The sequence below is a fragment of the Oryctolagus cuniculus genome, chromosome 1 (assembly GCF_964237555.1).
Source record: "Oryctolagus cuniculus chromosome 1, mOryCun1.1, whole genome shotgun sequence".
NCBI classification, from domain to species: domain Eukaryota; kingdom Metazoa; phylum Chordata; class Mammalia; order Lagomorpha; family Leporidae; genus Oryctolagus; species Oryctolagus cuniculus.
The window spans coordinates 13,576,301-13,596,150 of record NC_091432.1 but is presented as its reverse complement, the minus strand read 5'-3'; the positions used below and the strand labels follow the sequence as shown (position 1 = coordinate 13,596,150).

Sequence of the window (19,850 nt, the reverse complement as noted above, 5' to 3'; positions counted from 1 at the left end):
CTACAGGTAAAAGGCCTGAACACATGGAATTATCCCACACTCCCCGCCTGTGATAACACTAAGACAACAGTTAAGAAAGAAAATTATAAAGATTCATAAGGAAATAGAGAAAAGGAAGGGGCAGGCACTGTGGCGTAGCAGGTAAAGCCGCTGCCTGCAGCACTGGCATCCCATATGGGCACCTGTTCGACTCCCAGCTACTCTACTTCCAACCCAGCTCTCTGCTATGGTCTAGGAAAGCAATAGAAGATGGCCCAAGCCCTTGGGCCCCTACACCTGCATGGGAGACCTAGAGGAAGCTCCTGGCTTCGGATCAGCTCAGCTCTGGCCATTGTGGCCATTTGGAGAGTGAACCAGTGGATGGAAGACCTCTCTCTCTGGCTCTGCCTCTCTCTAGTTCTGCCTTTCAAACAAATAAATAAATCACTAACCAAAAAAATTTTTAAAAAAAAGAGAAAAAGAAAAAGCAAAATGGAAAAGAGATGTAACCAGATGAAGCAACAACAAGTTTTTCAAAACTTTAAAGGTGGCAACTAGGTCGACATAAATAAGAAAATTGAAACCCATATCTCTACAGGTGGAAGATACCAACAAACATCAAGCCACCCTGAGCTCTCTAACATCAGAGGGGCTTAGAGACTGAACATGGAAGATACTCCTCAGGACTAGAAGTGGGATTGGTTCAAAGTCTGAAACACCATTAGAAATCAGATGTCCCACTAAACCATAGATGTAGTGATTATTTCTGAAAATATCGAGCCAGAGAATCTCAGGGATCAGCACTTGTGGGGATCATGAAGAATGAAGTCAAGTTCTCTGTTGAAAAGTGGGAATTAAGTAAAAACTGAAATGCTGAACAATGAAAATCTCATTCCTCAATCCTTCCCCCACCCCTACCCTGATCCTTTTTTTTTTTTTTCAACTCTGAATGTTGGCAGAGAGAACACGAGATACAGCTGAAAATTAACTGCGATCCCATTGACTGTGAGGGAAGAGTACACACATTTCCTATGATCCTTAACTAAAAATTCAAGTGAAAAAGATGATCTGGAACATTTCAATCATTTCTAAGTGATCACCAGAAGGGGCTGAGGAAAATCCCATGAAGACAAGATAATCTGAAGAACATATCCTCAAAGGAATAACAGGATGAGGAAAGAAAGCCAGCCAGGACACAAAGAGAAATCAAGAGTTTGCTACTGGATTTATACATAATCCACAAAAGCATCCAAGACTGTTTAACAACAGTCAGGCCTAAAGGTTACAAAACCAATTTAACAGAAGTACTACACACATTAGAACTTCCCTGCCCTCCATTTTCTTCTCCTTCTACCCTGACAGGACACTTCAGCCCTGAAGGAATTCACGTCAAGATAAGCAACAGGACTGAGGATGGTAAAATGCCAAAGGCAGGTTAAGAGAGGTGAAAGGTCATACACCTTTGCTGGTCTCCTGCAACTTGAAGGCCCCACCAGGGAGAGGCAGTTGCTGTCACTTTTAAACAGTTGAAAGTTTTATCTATTAATAGATTGAATCACCCAAGAACTAAGTTTTTGCATTTTGTGTCTTAAATTTTATGTTTAGAAGTATTTATTAAGAGTAATCAGAAAATACCTGAGATTGTTGAAGTTTTTATCTAGGAAAGAGGAGAAAACTTTCCTTACTGGACTGAGTGGTTGGTTTAAAATATGTAAGTAGTACACGAATTAATCAAAATTTTAAATAATAAAATGATTTAAAACATATAAAATAACAGGAAAAGGCAATATAAAGAAGTTTTCTGATCCCATGCATGGGTCATATTTGTTCAAAAGAAACATGAAATCAGGGGGAAAATTAAGACAATTCAGAAAATATAAGGAAAAAAGCTTATAAAAGGGGAAAAACAGGTCACATAGAAAAGATCAAGAAAAAGAATAAAATGTTAATAAATATTCTCAACAATGGAATCTGGAAGAGAGTGAAGCAATGTCTTCAGAATTATGAGCAAAAATAGTTTACATCCAGAATTCTACAGCTAGGCAACTTAAGGGTAAAAACAGATGAAAAGGAATTTTAGATATTCAATGTTTTCAAAAACATTACCTCCTATTCATTGTTTCTTATAAAGCTGCTAGAGGATATGATACACAAAAATAAGGTGGAAACATGTGGAAACCACATGTTATCCAGGAAACAGAAGATCCAAAGAGGAAAGTAGTAAAATGAATTTTCAGGGATACCAGGGTAGAATGACTAATACTTAGCAGAAAGAAACCATTTTAGGTTGGAACAAGAGGTTAGAAATCTCCTAGAGGTAGGTACTACAGGGGAAAAAAATGGAACTGACTTCCAGAGGTGGTTGAAAATTGTGAGAAGGATTTCAAATTTCTATCAGATAAATTAGTGATAAGTAGAAGAAAAACTAACCTAATGAGAAAGAGATTCAAATGTTAACTCTAGAAAAAAAAAGAGTTATACAAAAAAAGGCACCATGATAATAACATTAATCATAAGTATGCTTCCATGTCAGTCACTAGGCTAAATATAATAATGACGTTATCTCATAATAACCATGTAAGATAGGCGCTTTTATTAGACTTTTATTGTTACTGATGAGAAAAGTGAGATATAGAGAAGCTGAATGCCTTGACCAAGATCATATACCTCATAAATAACATAGCCCAGATTTCAACCAAGAAGTCTGACTCCAAAATCCATGCTCCACTGTAATCAGTTTGCTACATGGCTTAACAATGTTTGTGTGACTGTCAGCATATACACACTGAACATTGTTTTATAATTATGGAATAAGACTTAGTCACTCCAGGAGCAGGCATTCAGTCTAGCACTTAAGACACTTGCACCCCATAGTTGGAGAGCTTGGGTTTAATTCCTGTCTCTAACTCTGATCTTCAGTTCCCTGCTAACGAAGATCCTAGGAGGCAACAGAGACAGCACAAGAAATTGGGTTCCTGGGGACAGTGTTGTGACATAGCATGTAAAGCCACCTCCTGCAACACTGGCATCCCATATAGGCACTAGTTTGTGTCTGGCTGCCCACTTCCAATCCAGCTTCCTGCTAATGGCCTGAGAAAAATAGCAAAAAATGATCCAAGTAGGCCCCAGCTACCCACACGAGAGACCTAGAAGAAACTCCTGGCTTAGGCCTGGTCTAGCCCAGCTGTTGTAGGCATCTGGGGAATGAAACAGATAGATGGAATCTCTCTCTCTCTCTCTCTCTCCCCCTATCCCTCTATAACTCTGACTTTTAAGCAAATAAATAAATCTTTAAAAAAAAATTCCCCAAGAATAAGTCTGGTATGAGTGGAGCAGCAATAACATTTCTTGATCTCAATTTTCCTGGAAGAAAATGAATATATAGTGGTTAAAATGGGAGAAAATATTAGTATATAGTATTATAAGTTGTTATTTAAAACATACAAGCAAATAACAAAAAAATACTACTAAAAGAACTTGGAGAGGAAAACTGGATTTGGGGATGAGGAAGGGAAAAGCAGCGTACTATTCTTTTTAAATATTGACCTTGAAGTAATACTTGAGCTTTAAACTTTGTATTTCTTTGATTACAGTATCAATTTAAACACAAATTATAAAAGTTGGAAAAAGGTAGGGAGGGGTGCTATCCAGGACTGAAGAGAACACTTAGAAGGCAGGAAGCAGGACTCTCACATCAGACAGGCAGCAGGCCACAAAGAAAAGCACTGCGGAGCACATCATTACCCCGTGGGGTTTGGGATGAAGCCTGGGGCCATACCTTCTGTACCAAACACCTCTCCACAGTGAGAGCAGAAGAAGTGCTCCGGGTGCCAGGTCTGGTTCATTGCTGTCAGCACTTTCTGGAAAAGGAACACGGAGGGAGATATGAGAGTGCTGCAGAGTTGTAAAACATGACCCTGGCTATAAATGAGTGGTGAAAAGCTACAGGAAGGCTTGAGATGTAGGTGGGGGGAATTTATACTTACATCCAGGATGGGAGCTGCACAGTAGGCACAGCGTGGTGAGAAAAGGTGGTGGTAGTCCTTGGGGCAGTAGGCCAAGCCGCTCCGCTCGAAGAAGGGACTGGAGCCAATCTCTTCCTTGCAGTGAGTGCAGATGAAGTGCTCCGGATGCCAGGACTGCCCCAGAGCATGGATCACCTGGGGGATGGCAAACAGCCTGACCTGGGAGCGCAGCTGAGTGCTCTAGGTTTACAGGCCACAAGACTATAGAGGGCATTGTGTTCCATGTAAACCCCACTGTGGTCCACTGTCTGAGCTCTGTGGATAGTAAGACTAGCTATTTTCCTAATGATAACTCTGATGGAAACTTGGAAATGTCCCATACCACTTTACTGCCCCAGAGGGTGATAGAAACACAAGACACAGTGATGACAGGCTAAAGAGAATGGAAAGGATGTGGGGAGCAACTGGGAGCAACTTGGACTAGACTAAGTTACTCGAATTAAGACTTATTCTATGCATCTGCTCTCCCACAATATGGCGCTGAGAAGGGAGAAACAGCTTCTACACAGCTGCCTCCAGTTCAACCAATAAACTGTAGGACCTGCTCCTGATTGGAGGAGAGCAGCGTACTTGGCGTGTGGGCAGCTGAGTTGGGATTGGTGGAAGAGGACTATAAAGGAGGAGAGAGACAACGTGCACCGGGAACATCTATCTGAAGGAACACCTGTGCAGCCCCCGAGAGAGCCGGCCGGTGGTGTGCCACTCCCCCGCGGAAGTGGGGAAAGTGGCAGGGGGAACCGCCCTTCCACGGAGGTGGGAGGGACGGTAGCCAACCCGGGAAGAACCAGCAGCAAACCCGGGGAGGGCCGAGCAGACAAAAGAACAGCGCAGGGTCCTGTGTCGTTCCTCCACGAAGACGGGGAGCGACAAAGGACCCTAGGATGAGGAAAAGTCCAAGTGACAGTTTTGATTCCCTTGTCCGAACACCTCACCTCACTCTCCTATTAGGGTCAGGTCTCAATGCCCTTTCTCTTGGCTATGGAAAGGATGAGGCAGAGTGGGAGTCTGAGGCTGAACTCAGCTGGAATTTGTCATCTATCAATTTACACTGGGTATGTGTGAATAGAGGAAGCAAGCAATGAGAAAGGTCACACGGTAAAGGCAGTGCAGAAAAACGGTTCAGGGGTTCAGTCTCTCCTGGTTTCAACTCTTACACCATGTCTTCCTAAACCTTGAACATGTCAGCAAACATCTCCAGTCCCTCAGTTTTCTTATTTATATAGAAGAAACAAAAATAGTCATTTTCTTAGGCTAATGTGATGATTAAATGAGGGAACTCATGTAAAGCACTTAGCTCATTGCCCACAGCACTGTAAGCGGTCACTATTAACAATCATTAAAATGCCTTAGAGAAATAAAGAGAAAGAGCAATCTTGGGGGAAGGCGGAAGACACAAACACACAGGCACAGAGGCTGTAGGGCCAACATCTTGGCCCCTCCCACCTTCCCAACAATGGGTTTCTGGCAGGAAGCACAGTGGCCCTTGGGCACTGTCGGGATCCCAAGGTTCTGCAACTCCTGCTCCAAGCCCCCAAGCATTGAGTCCAGGGACGCCTTGTGGTCCAGATTCTCCGATACGGGTTTCTTGCCAGCATCTGCTTTCACTGACACCTGGTACAAGGAAAGAACCATGAAGAGAATCAGCCTCCACACACTTTCATTCTCACGTGCATTTTCTACACAACTTTCTGGGCTCCCTCTACTGACTGATCTTTTTTTTTTTTTTTAACTTTTATTTAATGAATACAAATTTCCAAAGTACAGCTTATGGATTACAATGGCTCCCCCCCCATAACTTCCCTCCCACCCGCAACCCTCCCCTTTCCCTCTCCCTCCCCCCTTCCATTCACATCAAGATTCATTTTCAATTCTCTTTATATACAGAAGATCAGTTTAGCATACATTAAGTAAAGATTCCAACAGTTTGCACCCACATAGAAACACAAAGTGAAAAATACTGTTTCAGTACTAGTTATAGCATTAAATCACAATGTACAGCACATTAAGGACAGAGATCCTACATGAGGAGTAAGTGCACTGTGACTCCTGTTGTTGACTTAACAGACACTCTTGTTTATGGCGTCACTAATCACCCTAGGCTCTTGTCATGAGTTGCCAAGGCTATGGAAGCCCCCTGAGTTCACTGACTCTGATCATATTTAGACAAGGCCATGGTCAAAGTGGAAGTTCTCTCCTCCCTTCAGAGAAAGGTACCTCCTTCTTTGATGACCCATTCTTTCCACTGGGATCTCACTCAGAGATCTTTCATTTAGGGTTTTTTTTTTTTTTTTTTTTTTTTTTTGCCAGAGTGTTTTGGCTTTCCATGCCTGCCTGTAATACTCTCATGGGTTTTTCAGCCAGATCCCTGTGCCTTAAGGGCTGATTCTGAGGCCAGAGTGCTGTTAGGACATCTGCCATTCTATGGGTCTGCTGTGTATCCCGCTTCCCATGTTTCTACCAACTGATCTTTGATCCATTCCCTAACCTTCCTCTGGCGCAGCAGAGGAATCCAACAATTTAACCCCAGTGAAAACACTTTCAGCTCCCTTGTTCTAAGCTCCTTGAGCCAAATGAAATGTGACTCACCTTTGCTATGTCTGTCTTTTCTGACAACAGAAAATTGAGTGTATGAGGATGATACCCCTTCTAACTCTTAGGATGACCCCAGGTCAACAGTTAGTCACATCTTCCTGTTATTTGTTTATTTTTCAATATCGGTTAAACATCTAGTGTGGGTTAGTCACTGTTCTAGGTGCTTGAATAAAGCAAGGTACTATTCAGATCAAGTATCTGCCTCAGTGGAATTTGCATTCTATGAGTGAAAGACAACAGACAAATAAACATGAGAGATAAGGTATAAGTTACACAGAGAGATGGAAGTGACAAAGGGCAAAATGGTAAGGAAGAATTGATTCAGATGTGGGGATCCAAGAAGATCCTGCTAAGGAAGTGATATTTGAAATACTGGAGTGATTACGAAGGAATCCAAAAATATGGACATTTGTAGGCACAGCATTTCAGAGGGAGAGAAGGCCCTGGGAAAGAAACAGTTTGATACATTAAAAGTCAAAAGGGTCTGCAGGGTTAGAGCAGAGACTAAGCATGACAGGAAATGATGGAGAAAAGAGAGAGGCCAAAATAACATAGGGTCTTCATGGTAAAAGCTTGGGTTTTACTCCAAGGTGATGGGATCCATTAAAGGATTTTAAGCATGAGAGTAAAGGAATCTGGTTTATAATGTCCCATAGTAGTAGAGTAAAGAATCAAGTGTTGAGAAGCAAGAATGGATGCAGAGTGACTTCTGCATAATGATTTAGTCCTGTGTTACAGAAGAAAGTAGTAGGAAATAGATAAGACTTGCTGAGGGATTGGCTTTGTTCAAGCAAAATTTTAAAATAATTATTAGAAACCATTCACAGAGAGATCATCAAATTACAGAAATATTTCTACCTCATCCTTTATCACCTTGTATCCCAATTCTGCTCTCTGTGTGCTACCATTTAACTAATATTTTGTGGATCAGAAAACTACAATGCTTCTCCAGCACCCCCATATCAAATTTGTACTTCTCAGACAGACACTCAAAATCTCTCATCCATAGCCCTCACTTCACCTTTCCAATTTCATCTTTTATAATGCAATAGAAGTCATCCCTTGCTTAAGGTCAGCCAAGCTCCCTACATCTCCTGAATATGACTTGTTACTATCTGCCTTCAGGCCTTTACTTATTCTGTTTTCACTGCTTAGAATAATTGCACCGATCAAAATGTTTGTGTCCCTTCAAGAAACTTGAATCATCTGAAAAATCTCCTTCCTCCTCTAGTATATATAGTTAATGTTCAAGAGGTTAGTGTTCAAAAGGTCAGTGTCTGAAGGATCTGAAAGGGTGACTGATATTAAGTGTGAAAAATAACTGCAAAAAATATGACAATGTTCTACAAGAAGACTTCTCTTTTTTTTTGACAGGCAGAGTTAGACAGTGAGAGAGACAGAGACAGAGAGAAAGGTCTTCCTTTTTCCGTTGGTTCACCCCCCCAGTAGCCGCTACAGCCAGCGTGCTGCGCCGATCCAAAGCCAGGAGCCAGGTGCTTCCTCAAGGTCTCCCATGCGGGTGCAGGGCCCAAGGACCTGGGCCATCCTCCACTGCCCTCCTGGGCCACAGCAGAGAGCTGGACTGGAAGAGGAGCGACTGGGACAGAATCCGGTGCCCCAACCGGGACTAGAACCCAGAGTGCCAGCGCTGCAAGCAGAGGATTAGCCTAGTGAGCCGCGGCGCCGGCCCCTACAAGACTTTTAAAAGTTGATGGAAAATGCATGTTATAAGAAAAATATGAATGTATTTCATGCTCAAGCTGACTTGCCCCAAATGGTAGAGTTAGAAACATACCAGGGGATTCCAATTCAATCCCATCAAGGTGGCATGTACCAATGCCATCTCACCAGTCCAAGTGATCAATTTCAGTTCACAATTGATCATAATGAAAGGACTAAGAGTCAAAGGGAGCACATAGACAAGTCTAGTACCTGCTAACGCTAACCGATAGAATAAATAAAGGGGAGAGTGATCCAACAAGGGAAGTGAGATACTCAGCAGACTCATAGAATGGCAGATGTCCTAAATAGCACTCTGGCCTCTGAATCAGCCCTAAAGGCATTCGGATCTGGCTGAAAAGCCCATGAGAGTATTTCAGGCATGGAAAGCCAAGACACTCTGGCAAAAGATCTCTGTGAGTGAGATCCCAGTGGAAAGAACAGGTCTTCAAAGAAGGAGGTACCTTTCTCTGAAGGGAGGAGAGAACCTCCACTTTGACTATGACCTTGTCTAAACAAGATAAGAGTCGGAGAACTCAGAGGGCTTCCATAGCCTTGGAAACTCATGACTGGAGCATAGGGAGATTACTGATGCCACAGACAGGAGTGTCAATTGGTAAAGTCAACAACAGGAGTCACTGTGCACTTACTCCTCATGTAGGATCTCTGTCCTTAATGTGCTGTGCATTGAGATTTAATGCTACAACGAGTACTCAAACAATATATTTCACTTTGTGTTTCTATGGGGGTGCAAACTGTTGAAATCTTTACTTAATGCATACTAAACTGATCTTCTGTAAAAAAAAAAAAAAAAAAAAAAAAAAAAAAAGAAATTATCAATTCCCAACTTGACTCTCACTGGGATTAAACATGACAATAGGTCTGATCTGATTTCATCATCATTTAAAAAAAATCATCTATTATTTTTCACTTTATGTTTCTGTGTGGGAGCAAACTGTTGAAATCCTTACTTAATGTATACTAAGCTGATCTTCTGTATATTAAGATAATCGAAAATGAATCTTGATGTGAATGGAAGGGGAGAGGGAGTGGGAAAGGGGAGGGTTGTGGGTGAGAGGGACGGTATAGGGGGGAAGCCATTGTAATCCATAAGCCGTACTTTGGAAATTTATATTCATTAAATAAAAGTTAAAAAAAAATTACTTACTGCAAAAAAAAAAGAAAAAAGAAAAATATGAATGTATTTCACAAGCTTTTTACCAAAATGGATTTTTTTTTAAAAAGTTTTATTTATTTATTTTTATTTATTTAAAAAACAGAGCAGCAGCAGAGAAACATAGAGACATATCTTCCATTTACTGGTTTACTCCCCAAATGCCCACAACAGCTGGACCTGGGCCAATGAGAAACCAGATCTGTTTGGGTCTCCCAAATGGCTATCAGGGACCCAAGTACTTGAGTCATCATCTGTTGCCTCCCAGAGTATTCATTAGCACAAACTGGATTGGAAGTAGAGTTGAAACTCAAACCCAGGCACTCCAATATGGGATGTGGCATACCAGGCAGCCTCTTAATTGCCTTTTCCAAACTTATTTTTTAATTCCAATTTTTCATGAACTTAACTTTTTAAAAAATACTTATTTATTTATTTGAAAGGCAAAGCTACAGGGAAGCAGAGGCAGAGAGAGAGAGAAGTCTTCCATCTCCCTGGTTCACTCCCCAGATGGCCACAATGGCCAGAGCTGGACTGATCCAAATCCAGGAGCTAGGAATTTCTGAGTCTCCCGTGCAGGCGCAGGGGCCCAAGGACTTGGGCCATCTTCTACTGCATTCCTAGGCCATAGCAGAGAGCTGGATGGGAAGTGGATCAGAAGTGGAGCTGGACTGGCACTGCAGGTGGCAGTCTACACATTACACCACAGTGCTGGCCCCAATGAACTTTAAAAAATTAACATATTTGAAAAAGAAGGGGAGAGAAAAGAGATATATGGAGAGAAAGAACTCCATCATTTGGGGAAGGCATGGGGTTGGACTAGTGCTGAGACTGGAAACTGGGAACTCAATCCAGATCTCTCATTTGAGCCATCTTTTATCATATAAATGTTACAGAGGTACATGCCTCATTTTACCACTCAGTTTCCTTACAACAATGAGTACAAACAACATAAACCTGAGTTTTTCCACTAAATTAAATTTAATTTGGAAAATGAAATGCCAATTTAAGAGAATTCCTAAGAAAAGAGAATTGAAAGCTGATTTCTACAATGAGAAACTGGGGCCCCTGCATGCCCTGGAAGTTTTATCATCAGTCTGTACCCACCTTGGCCTGCATTTCACTAAGGTGGGCCATGAGCTCATCCAACTGGGCAGCTGCTGAGGTTTTAGCAGGTGGTGGAGATTTCTTTGGCTCTTGGACCTCACTACAGAGGAAAAAAAAAAAAAAAGAATCATCCTAAGACATCAAAACCCAAGTAAATGTTAAGCCATGCATAAAATACCAGAAGACAGAATTTTAACTATTAACTCTTTAGATGTGAGTCTAGAACCAGAGACATAGTCTTTTTTTTTTTTTTTTTTTTTTGTATTTATTTGGCAGGTAGAGTTATAGACAGTGAGAGAGAGAAAGACAGAGAGAAAGGTCTTCCTTCTGTTGGTTCACTCCCCAAACGGCTGCTACGGCCAGGGCTGCGCCGATCTGAAGCCAGGAGCCAGGTGCTTCCTCCTGGTCTCTCATGTGGGTGCAGGGCCCAAGCACTTGGGCCATCCTCCTCTGCCCTCTGGGGCCACAGCAGAGAGCTGGAGTGGAAGAGGAGCAACCAAGACTAGAACTTGGTGCCCATATGGGATGCCAGCACCGCAGGCAGAGGATTAACCAAGTGAGCCACAGTGCCGGCCCCATGAGACAGAGTCTTTTAAAAATAGCTAGTAGAATATCTGAATGAGGTTTATCAGTCTTTTGTCCATTTCTCCTTGTTCATCTTAAAAAAAAAAAAATCCAGTCTTCAAAACTGAAGGAAAATGCTGGACATGTAGTTTGACAGCCACGCTCCTCCAACTGTAGCCTCTGAAAACAGCTTTAAAATCACATCTCTGAATTTAAAAAAAAAATTTTTTTGACAGGCAGAGTGGACAGTGAGAGAGAGAGAGAGAAAGGTCTTCCTTCCGTTGGTTCACCCCTCAAGTGGCCGCTATGGCCAGCACGCTGCGGGCTGGTGCACTGTGCTGATCCGAAGCCAGGAGCCAGGTGCTTCTCCTGGTCTCCCATGTGGGTGCAGCGCCCAAGGACTTGGGCCATCCTTCACTGCACTCCTGGGGCAGTGCAGAGAGCTGGACTGGAAGAGGAGCGACTGGGACAGAATCCGGTGCCCCGACTGGGGCTAGAACCCGGTGTGCTGGCGCCACAGGCGGAGGATTAGCCTATTGAGCCGCAGCACTGGCCTGAATTTTTAAATTTTAATAGCATTTTAAAAGTTAATGTAGGGCCGACACTGTGGTATAGTTGATAAGGCCACCGCCTGCAGTGTCGGCATCCCATATGGGTGTTGGTTCGAGTCCTGGCTGCTCTACTTCTGATCCAGCTCTCTGCTATGGCCTGGGAAAGCAGTAGATGGCCCAGTTTCTTGGGCTCCTGCATCTGTGTGGGAGACCTAGAAGAAGCTCTTGGCTCCTGGCTTCAGATCAGCACAGCTCTGGCTGTTGCGCCCATCTGGGGAGTGAACCAGAGGATGGAAGACTCTCTCTCTGCCTCTACCTCTCTGTAACTCTGCCTTTCAAATAAATAAATAAATAAATAAATAAATCTTTTTTTAAAAAAAGTTAATGCATCAGGTATTATAACTCTTTGTCAGTTACTTCAGACAGCATATAAAGAATAAATGAGGACATAAAGTAGGCATCGATAAACTAAGGTCTGTGGATCGAATCGGGCCATGTCCACTCATCTACCTACTGGCTACCATTGCTCACCTATAGACTTCAGTAAATGCTATACATAAATGTTATGGTAAACAAAGCCTAAAGTATTTATTATCCGGACTTTTCCAGAAATAAAGGGTGCAAATTCTTGGTCTAGATAGTTCAGATAGACCTCAAATAGCTAAAGCAATCTTATACAACAAAAACAAAGCCGGAAGCATTACAATACCAAATTTCAAGAAATACTACAGGACAGCTATAATCAAAACAGCCTGGTACTGGTACAAAAACAGAGAGATAGACCAATGGAACAGAATAGAAATGCCAGAAATCAATCCAAACATCTACAACCAACTTATATTCGACAAAGGAGCTAAAACCAACCCCTGGAACAGGGACAGTCTTTTCAACAAATGGTGCTTGGAAAACTGGATGTCCACATATAGAAGTAGGAAGCAAGACCCCTACCTTACACCTTACACAAAAATCCACTCAACATGGATTAAAGATCTAAATCTATGCCACAACACCATCAAATTAATTGAGAACAATGGGGAAACCCTTTAAGACATAGGCACAGGCAAGACTTCTTGGAAAAGACCCCACAGGCACAGGTAGTCAAAGCCAAAATGAACAATTGGGATTACCCCAAATGGAGACGCTTCTGTACAGCAAAAGAAACAGTCAGGAAAGTGAAGAAGCAACCGGTAGAATGGGAGAAATTATTTGCAAACTACACAACCAATAAAGGATTAATAACCAGAATCTACAAAGAGATCAAGAAACTCCACAGTAACAAAACAACCCAGTTAAGAAATGGGCAAAGGACTTAAACAGGCATTTTCAAAAGAGGAAATCCAAATGGCCAACAGACACATGAAAAAATGTTCAGGATCTCTAGCCGTCAGGGAAATGCAAATCAAAACCACAATGAGGTTTCACCTCACCCCAGTTACAGTGGCCCTCATACAGAAATCAACAAACAACAAATGCTGGAGAGGATGTGGGGAAAAGGGCACCCTAACCCACAGTTGGTGGAAATGTAAACTGGTAAAGCCACTGTGGAAAACAGTATGGAGATACCTCAAAAATCTGAATATAGACCTACCATATGACCCAGTCATCCCACTCCTGGGAATTTACCCAAGGGAAATGAATCAGTAAACAAAAGAGCTATCTGCACCTCCATGTTTACCACAGCTCAATTCACAATAGCTAAGACATAGAATAAACTTAAATATCCATCAACTGAAGACTGGATAAAGAAACTGTGGGATATGTACATTATGGAATACTACACAGCAGTAAAAAACAATGAAATTTGGTCATTTGCAACAAAATGGAGCAAGCTGGAAAACCTCATACTTAGTGAAATAACCCAGTCCCAAAGAGACAAGCACCATATGTTCTCCCTGATTTGGGAGAATTAATAGTGCTCCTAAAATGAAAGCAATAGAAGCGAAATTGACACTTTTAGAATCAGTGACTTGAATAGTCCTTGACCTAACTGTTGAGGGACAGTTTATCATAGTTACTTTTTATTTTGTATAACCTTTTTGTTTTGTTTTGTTTTTTTCTTTTTTCTTTTTCTTTTCTCTCCTTCATACTATATGCTGAACTCTTTATGTAACATAGAGTTAATCATATGTATTTTAAGTTATTTGGAAAAAGATCCCAGTTAAGGATAAGAGAGGGAATAAGAGAGGGAGGAGGTAGTCTATAACTGTAAAGCAGTATAGTTCTGCCAACAGTCCAACAGACTGACTTCTAAGGGTACAGCCTAAAAACTTGGCATGGGACTCCAAACCCATAAAAATCAATGTTATAAATGCCATCTGAACTATTAAAATGATCATGTTAAATGTTAAGGTCAACATATAGATAACTTTAAGTATAAAATTGATCATATAAATAATATCAAGTGCCTGGTAATAATAATAGAATTAAAAAGGAAGGAAAGTCCAATATGGGAAGCAGTCCACACAGCAGACTCCTAGAATGACATTTGCTGTAAATAACACTCTGACCTCAGAATCAACCCTTAAGGCTTCTTGGTGTGGCTGAAAGGCCTGTGAGAGCATTTCAGGCATGGAAAGGCAAGACTCTGTGGCAAAAAATATCCTACTGTGAGACCTCAGTGGAAAGAAGGGTCATCAAAGAAGGATATACTCTTCTCTGAAGGGATGAGAGAACATCCACTTCACTTATAGCTGTGTCCAAATACCGATGGAGTGAGTCTATGGTCACAAAAGGCTTCTCTAGCCTTAGCAGCCCATGGCAAGAGCCTTGGATGATCACTGACATCACAGATAAAAGTGTTAATTGTTAAAGGAACAACAGAAGTCACTGTGTACTTACTCCCCATTTAGGACCTCCGTCCCTAATGAGTTGCAAATTTTGTTCCCAGACTGTACTCTATATGCTGTATGTGTGCGTGGGTGCAAACTGTTGAAATCTATGCTTAACATGGAGTTGGTCCTCTGTATATAAAATCAACTAAAAATGAACCATAATGAAGAAGGAGTTGGGAGAGAGAGAGGGATAAGGGATGGAAGTTGGGGCTAGGGGAGGGTGAGTATGGGGGAAAGAACCATTATGTTCCTAAAGTTGTATCTATGAAAAAATGCATTCATTACATAAAAGCTTTAAAAAAGTTCAGATAATATATATGATGATGGTTTCATATTCATATAAGCAAATGAGGAATCAGTGAAACTTTGAACTCAACAAATGGAATACAGATCCTGTTCAAGTACCTGCATACTCATTAGTAAAATGATATATGAAAATGCAAAATAAAGTTCAATATATTCTAAAAAGTAAATCATAAAGATGAAATTTTTATATTACAGTGAATTATACAAGCCTCAGTGATTTATATCAGTCTACTACATATCTATTTTTGTTTTTACTTATTTATTAGAGAGAGAGAAAGAGGGGAGGGGGAAGATGCTATTCACTGAGTCACTTCCCAAATGCCCAGGCTGAGACTGGACTGGCTAAGCCAGGAGCTAGGAATTCATTTCAAGCCTCCCACTTGGGTGGCAGGAATCTAACTACTCAAGCTGTCACGGCTGCCTCTTAGGGTTCCCATTATAGAAAAAAAGATGACCAAAGGAAACTTAACGAGTTAGCCAGAGACCCACGTTAAAAAGCAGAAAGCTGGAATTAAAGCAGATGTGTCACTCTGGCAGAAATCAAGGTGTAGCTGTCAACAGAGATACTAAGGGAAGAAGGTGACAGGAGAAAATACCCTGGATTTCCCACTTTGCATCCTCCACAGTGCTTCCCACTGGTCACAGCAAAGAGAGCCAACTGACCTACAGCCTTGTAAAACCCAACCTGCAGAGTCAGCTCCCCGGGAACACGGAGCAAGAAAGGAGGAGGAAGTGAAGAGAAACAAGCCACAGCCTCATAACTACAGGGAAGAAGGTGCCAATAATAGGACTAGGGTGCCAAATATTAATCACAAAGTCAGATTAAACAAGAAAACTGCATTTGGCTGGGCTGACTTTTCATATTATATGTTCTTATATTCACTTGTGCTTCTACTGAAGCCTTGGTTTCCTAGCTCGAAGAAAACTAATACACCTGGCATGGTGTTGTACTTACTTTGTTTTGATTTTCACCAGGCCTGGGAACAGAAAGAACAGGGACCAAGAGGAATGCTCACTGTGCAACTCACTGCAACTGGAATAAACTGGAAATACTTATTCATAAATTGTCTTCGCTTCCACCAAAACAGAAAGTACCCTTGAGTGGGAAGTTCTAAAAAGACTTCTGACTTCTGGTAGCACAAGTGCTTCCCCCGCATCTTTTTTTTTTTTTTTTTTTTTTTGGCCTTCTGTGTGCACTACTGAGTATAATCCTAAAACCTAATAAGGTATGGTGTACCATTCTTAACCAAGCATGACTCTCTACTATCTGTACTTTCAGCCCCTTCATTTACTTCCCAGAAACTTGTGCCGTGTTTTTAAAAACTGCAAGCTATCGCTAAAGAGGAACACGGAAAGTGGCCTTTCTATTTTTTCAGACTGCTGACTCTGCTTTGGCCAGGAGAAGTGATTTAGTAGTGAATCTGTTTCAACACATAATTTTCATGAAAAGCAAATATCTCCATTTATACTCATTAGTATATACTAATTGATTAGTATACACTTATTAGTCTGCGATGGAGGCCCAATGTCTAGGCTTAGCCCTGATCCTAGATCTGATATTGCTGTTATTTTACTTCAGTTTTTTTCAGATGTGTTTTCACTTTTGTGGACCACAGCATGGTATGTGGAAGAGCCAGGCCAACACACCAGTAATGATTCTGGCCTATCGCTTTTATCAGGTAGTTAAAGAAATTGCAGGGCCCACCAGCCTAAACAGCCTAACTAGAAGCCAAGCACCTCGAGAAGTTGCAGTTAGCTTAGCAGAATCCCAACTCTGCTCAAAGTCTGTGGATAACTGAGGAGGGGAGGGAGTCAAAGTTCTAATAATAAACACTTGTAGAGCAAATTATTAGCCACAGATTGATAACAATTACTTCATAAGTTTAATTTACAAAAGCAATTAATAAAAAAATACCTGTAGACATTGCGGTCCTGGATATTGGTGGTATACACGAGCTGTACCTAATAAAAGTGACAGAAAAGAGCAAGGAATGAATTTTCGTTTCTAAAACGTGAGTCTTTATCAACACCCAGAGTTAGAGGATATTTTTAGCTTCTAAACCAGACTGACGCTAGAATATCTCTGAGATCTCCCTTCCTAAGGCAGAGGAATTTCCAGCCAGATAGGCTTAATTCTCAACAGAGTGGTTGTCATCTAAGCAAATACTGGCAGCCCTTCTCTGCCTAAAAATCTTTGAAATAGAGAAGTAGATCACTCTCACATAGAAACCAGAAAACAAACAAAATGGGTCAGGGTAAAGCCCCTTTAACTAGTCAGAATGGTGCTTAGGGGTAAACTATAACATGATTATCTCAACATTTAAAAAAAGATAACTGTGGATCTAAAGGGTGGTGGACCAACAATCCATTTATTTATTGAATGAATATTTGTTGTCTGTCATATCCCCAGAGTTGGGAATGTGGCAATCAAAAAGCAAAACAGAACAATCAAATAAAGACTGTCTACCAGGAAGTTTATAATCTGGTGATGAGAAATGGATCATAAACAAATTAATAAGTGCAAAAGATGGAAAGTGGGGGAAGGAGGGCCAAATACTCATACATGAATCAAGGAATGAGTCAATAGAAGAGGACACGTGAGCAAGAACTTACAGGAGGTGAGGAAAGTAAGCAGGTATCAGAAGAAATGTGATCCATGTTGGAAGAACCATTAGGAAAGCACCCTCAAGCATCTGTGGCGCAAGGAAGCCTCAGGGCCTGAGTAGAGTGAACCAGGGAGAAAGAGGCAAAGAGTGAAAGTGGTCAGATCATGTTAGGGTGCCTATATAATTTACTGTCCAAATTGGGACACTTTTGAAAGTGAAAGGCAATTCTAAAAATAATTCCTTTTTCACATTTTAAATGTATTTATTTATCTATTTATTGAGAAAGAGAGCGATTGGGAGAGAGAGGTCTCCCATCTGCTGACTCACTCCCCAAATGCCCACAACACCTGGGGTTAGGCCAGAACTGAAACTAGGAGCTGGGAACTCAGTCCAAGTCTTCCGTATGAGTGGCAGGGACCCAACTACTTGAACCATCACCTAATGCCTCCCAGAGTGTGCATTAGCAGGAAGCTGGAATCGGAAGTGGAGCCACGCCTGCTTACTTATATCAAGAGGCATCTAAACCACTACATCAAATTCCCACTCTTATTATTTTTAAAATATATTTGTTGATCAAAAATTGTTTTATCATATTGTAAACCTATGAGATAATTCTACTCAAAGCTTATTTTCTAAACAAAATTTTCTAAAATATCTTAAATGGCATGTGACTAACATTAAACCAAATTTTAAGGAATGTCATATTATCTGAACACCAAAAATCAAACAAATAAATCATTATTATTGATATATAATACATACCTTCATTGGTTATTAGTCACTTTTAAAATACATTTTACTTTTTATAATATATAATAATTGTACATATTTATGGGTACAGTGTGATAATTAAATATATGTATGCGATGTATATTGTTCAAAGTCAGGTAATTGGCATCTCAAGCTCCTTAGATATTTTTTTTCTTTGCATTGAGAATATTTGAACTCCAGTCTTTTAGTTTGTTATAAAATATATAATAACTTGTGAACTACAGTCACCCTGTGGTACTGTGAAATAGGAGGCTTATTTCTCCCAAATAGCAGTATTTTGGTACCCTTTATCCAACCTCACTCTCTCTTTCTCCCTACCCTTCCCAACCTCTAGTGAACACTATTCTACTCTCTACACGTATTTCAGTGAAATCAACTTTTTTTTAAATTAGCCATTGCTGTCTCCAACATTGTGATGTGGAACATTTTCTGAAAGATGCTTTTCAATATGGTGTCTTAATTTTCATAAAACTACAATCTTCTTCAAAGGAGTATTTTATGATTAAAATATTTGAAATTGATGGCTCTTTGATGCTTCTCTGAAGACTATAACGTTCTTAATTGAAAACATGATCCCTCTTTAGAAACGGATGAACCTCTAAATTCAGAGCAAATTCTGCTCAATTGAGAATATTCTTAATTCTACTTTTATATTACAATACATAAATATTTCAGGTCAATATTTCAAGAACTGCTGTCTTCCTGCTTCCTCCTTTCTTCAATAATATTCTTATAAGATAAAATTTCCACATTGTCCCAATTTATAATTCTTTTCAACATTTTGCCAAATACAAATACTTCAAAATCATAGATTTCCACAATTTCATTCTGTTTAGTGAAGAATATAAATTTGTCCAATTAAAATTAGGAGTTGAAAATCCATCAAAGTCAAGATTTTCCTGAAGCACAATTTTCAAATTAGATAATTAAAACATGCAGCCTCCCATCTTTTGATTTATTCAATGTCTTTCCAGGTTTTTGGGGGGAGAAATCTGAACTGCTTCCTTTTTGCAAGCTTTTCTTTAGAAACTTACACCTTGCTAAAAGCCTTGAAAGCTGAATTTTCATGCTACATTCATTGAGCAACTTGGTTAAATATTTCCAACTGATTTTGGACATACTGTAACCTAAATTTGGATGGCCTTACAAAGTGATTTTTCAAAGGCTCTCTGGCATTTGCAAAATTGACAGGCAACACAGAGAGAAAACACACACACCCGTGCTGAATTGTTTCTTTGTGTTTGGTATCTGTTTTAGCCACAAAAGTTTGTGTATTTATAGAATATAACATTTGTAAATTTTGATGACTGCAGTTTCTATATTGATTGGTAGAACACTGTAGCTTGTTTGGATGCAGTCATCAACTTTGTGCACACTGCAGCTAGTTCCAACTACATTTCTGCTTCTCAGGTTTTGAAGTTGGTAAGAATACGGCGTAATGTTACCACAATGCTATGCTCCACCAACATTTGTATGCATCTTCTCACCACAAAAACCAACATTTTATCTTTCATATTAAACTTTTCAACTAAGTTTGCAATGGCATTAGCAATCTCAGGTTTCACTTTGTAACTGGAGAGTGAACAGGCAAACGTTTTATTCTTATTCTTTTGATTAAATGAAAG

The 19,850-nt window shown here is 40.5% G+C and overlaps 1 protein-coding gene across 5 annotated transcripts in view; it reads right to left on the bottom strand.

Moving 5' to 3' along the window:
* Positions 1-19,850, bottom strand: part of LPXN (leupaxin) — a 43,834-nt gene that overhangs the window by 11,164 nt on the left and 12,820 nt on the right. For 4 of the 5 annotated variants that reach the window (XM_070069356.1, XM_051833960.2, NM_001082048.1 and 1 more), the window contains 5 exon segments: positions 16,764-16,810; positions 10,597-10,696; positions 5,448-5,615; positions 3,966-4,139; positions 3,758-3,839 (listed from right to left, as the gene is read on the bottom strand). In XM_070069356.1, coding sequence (XP_069925457.1) covers positions 3,758-3,839; positions 3,966-4,139; positions 5,448-5,615; positions 10,597-10,696; positions 16,764-16,810 — 571 coding nt within the window. 5 annotated transcript variants of the gene reach the window in all.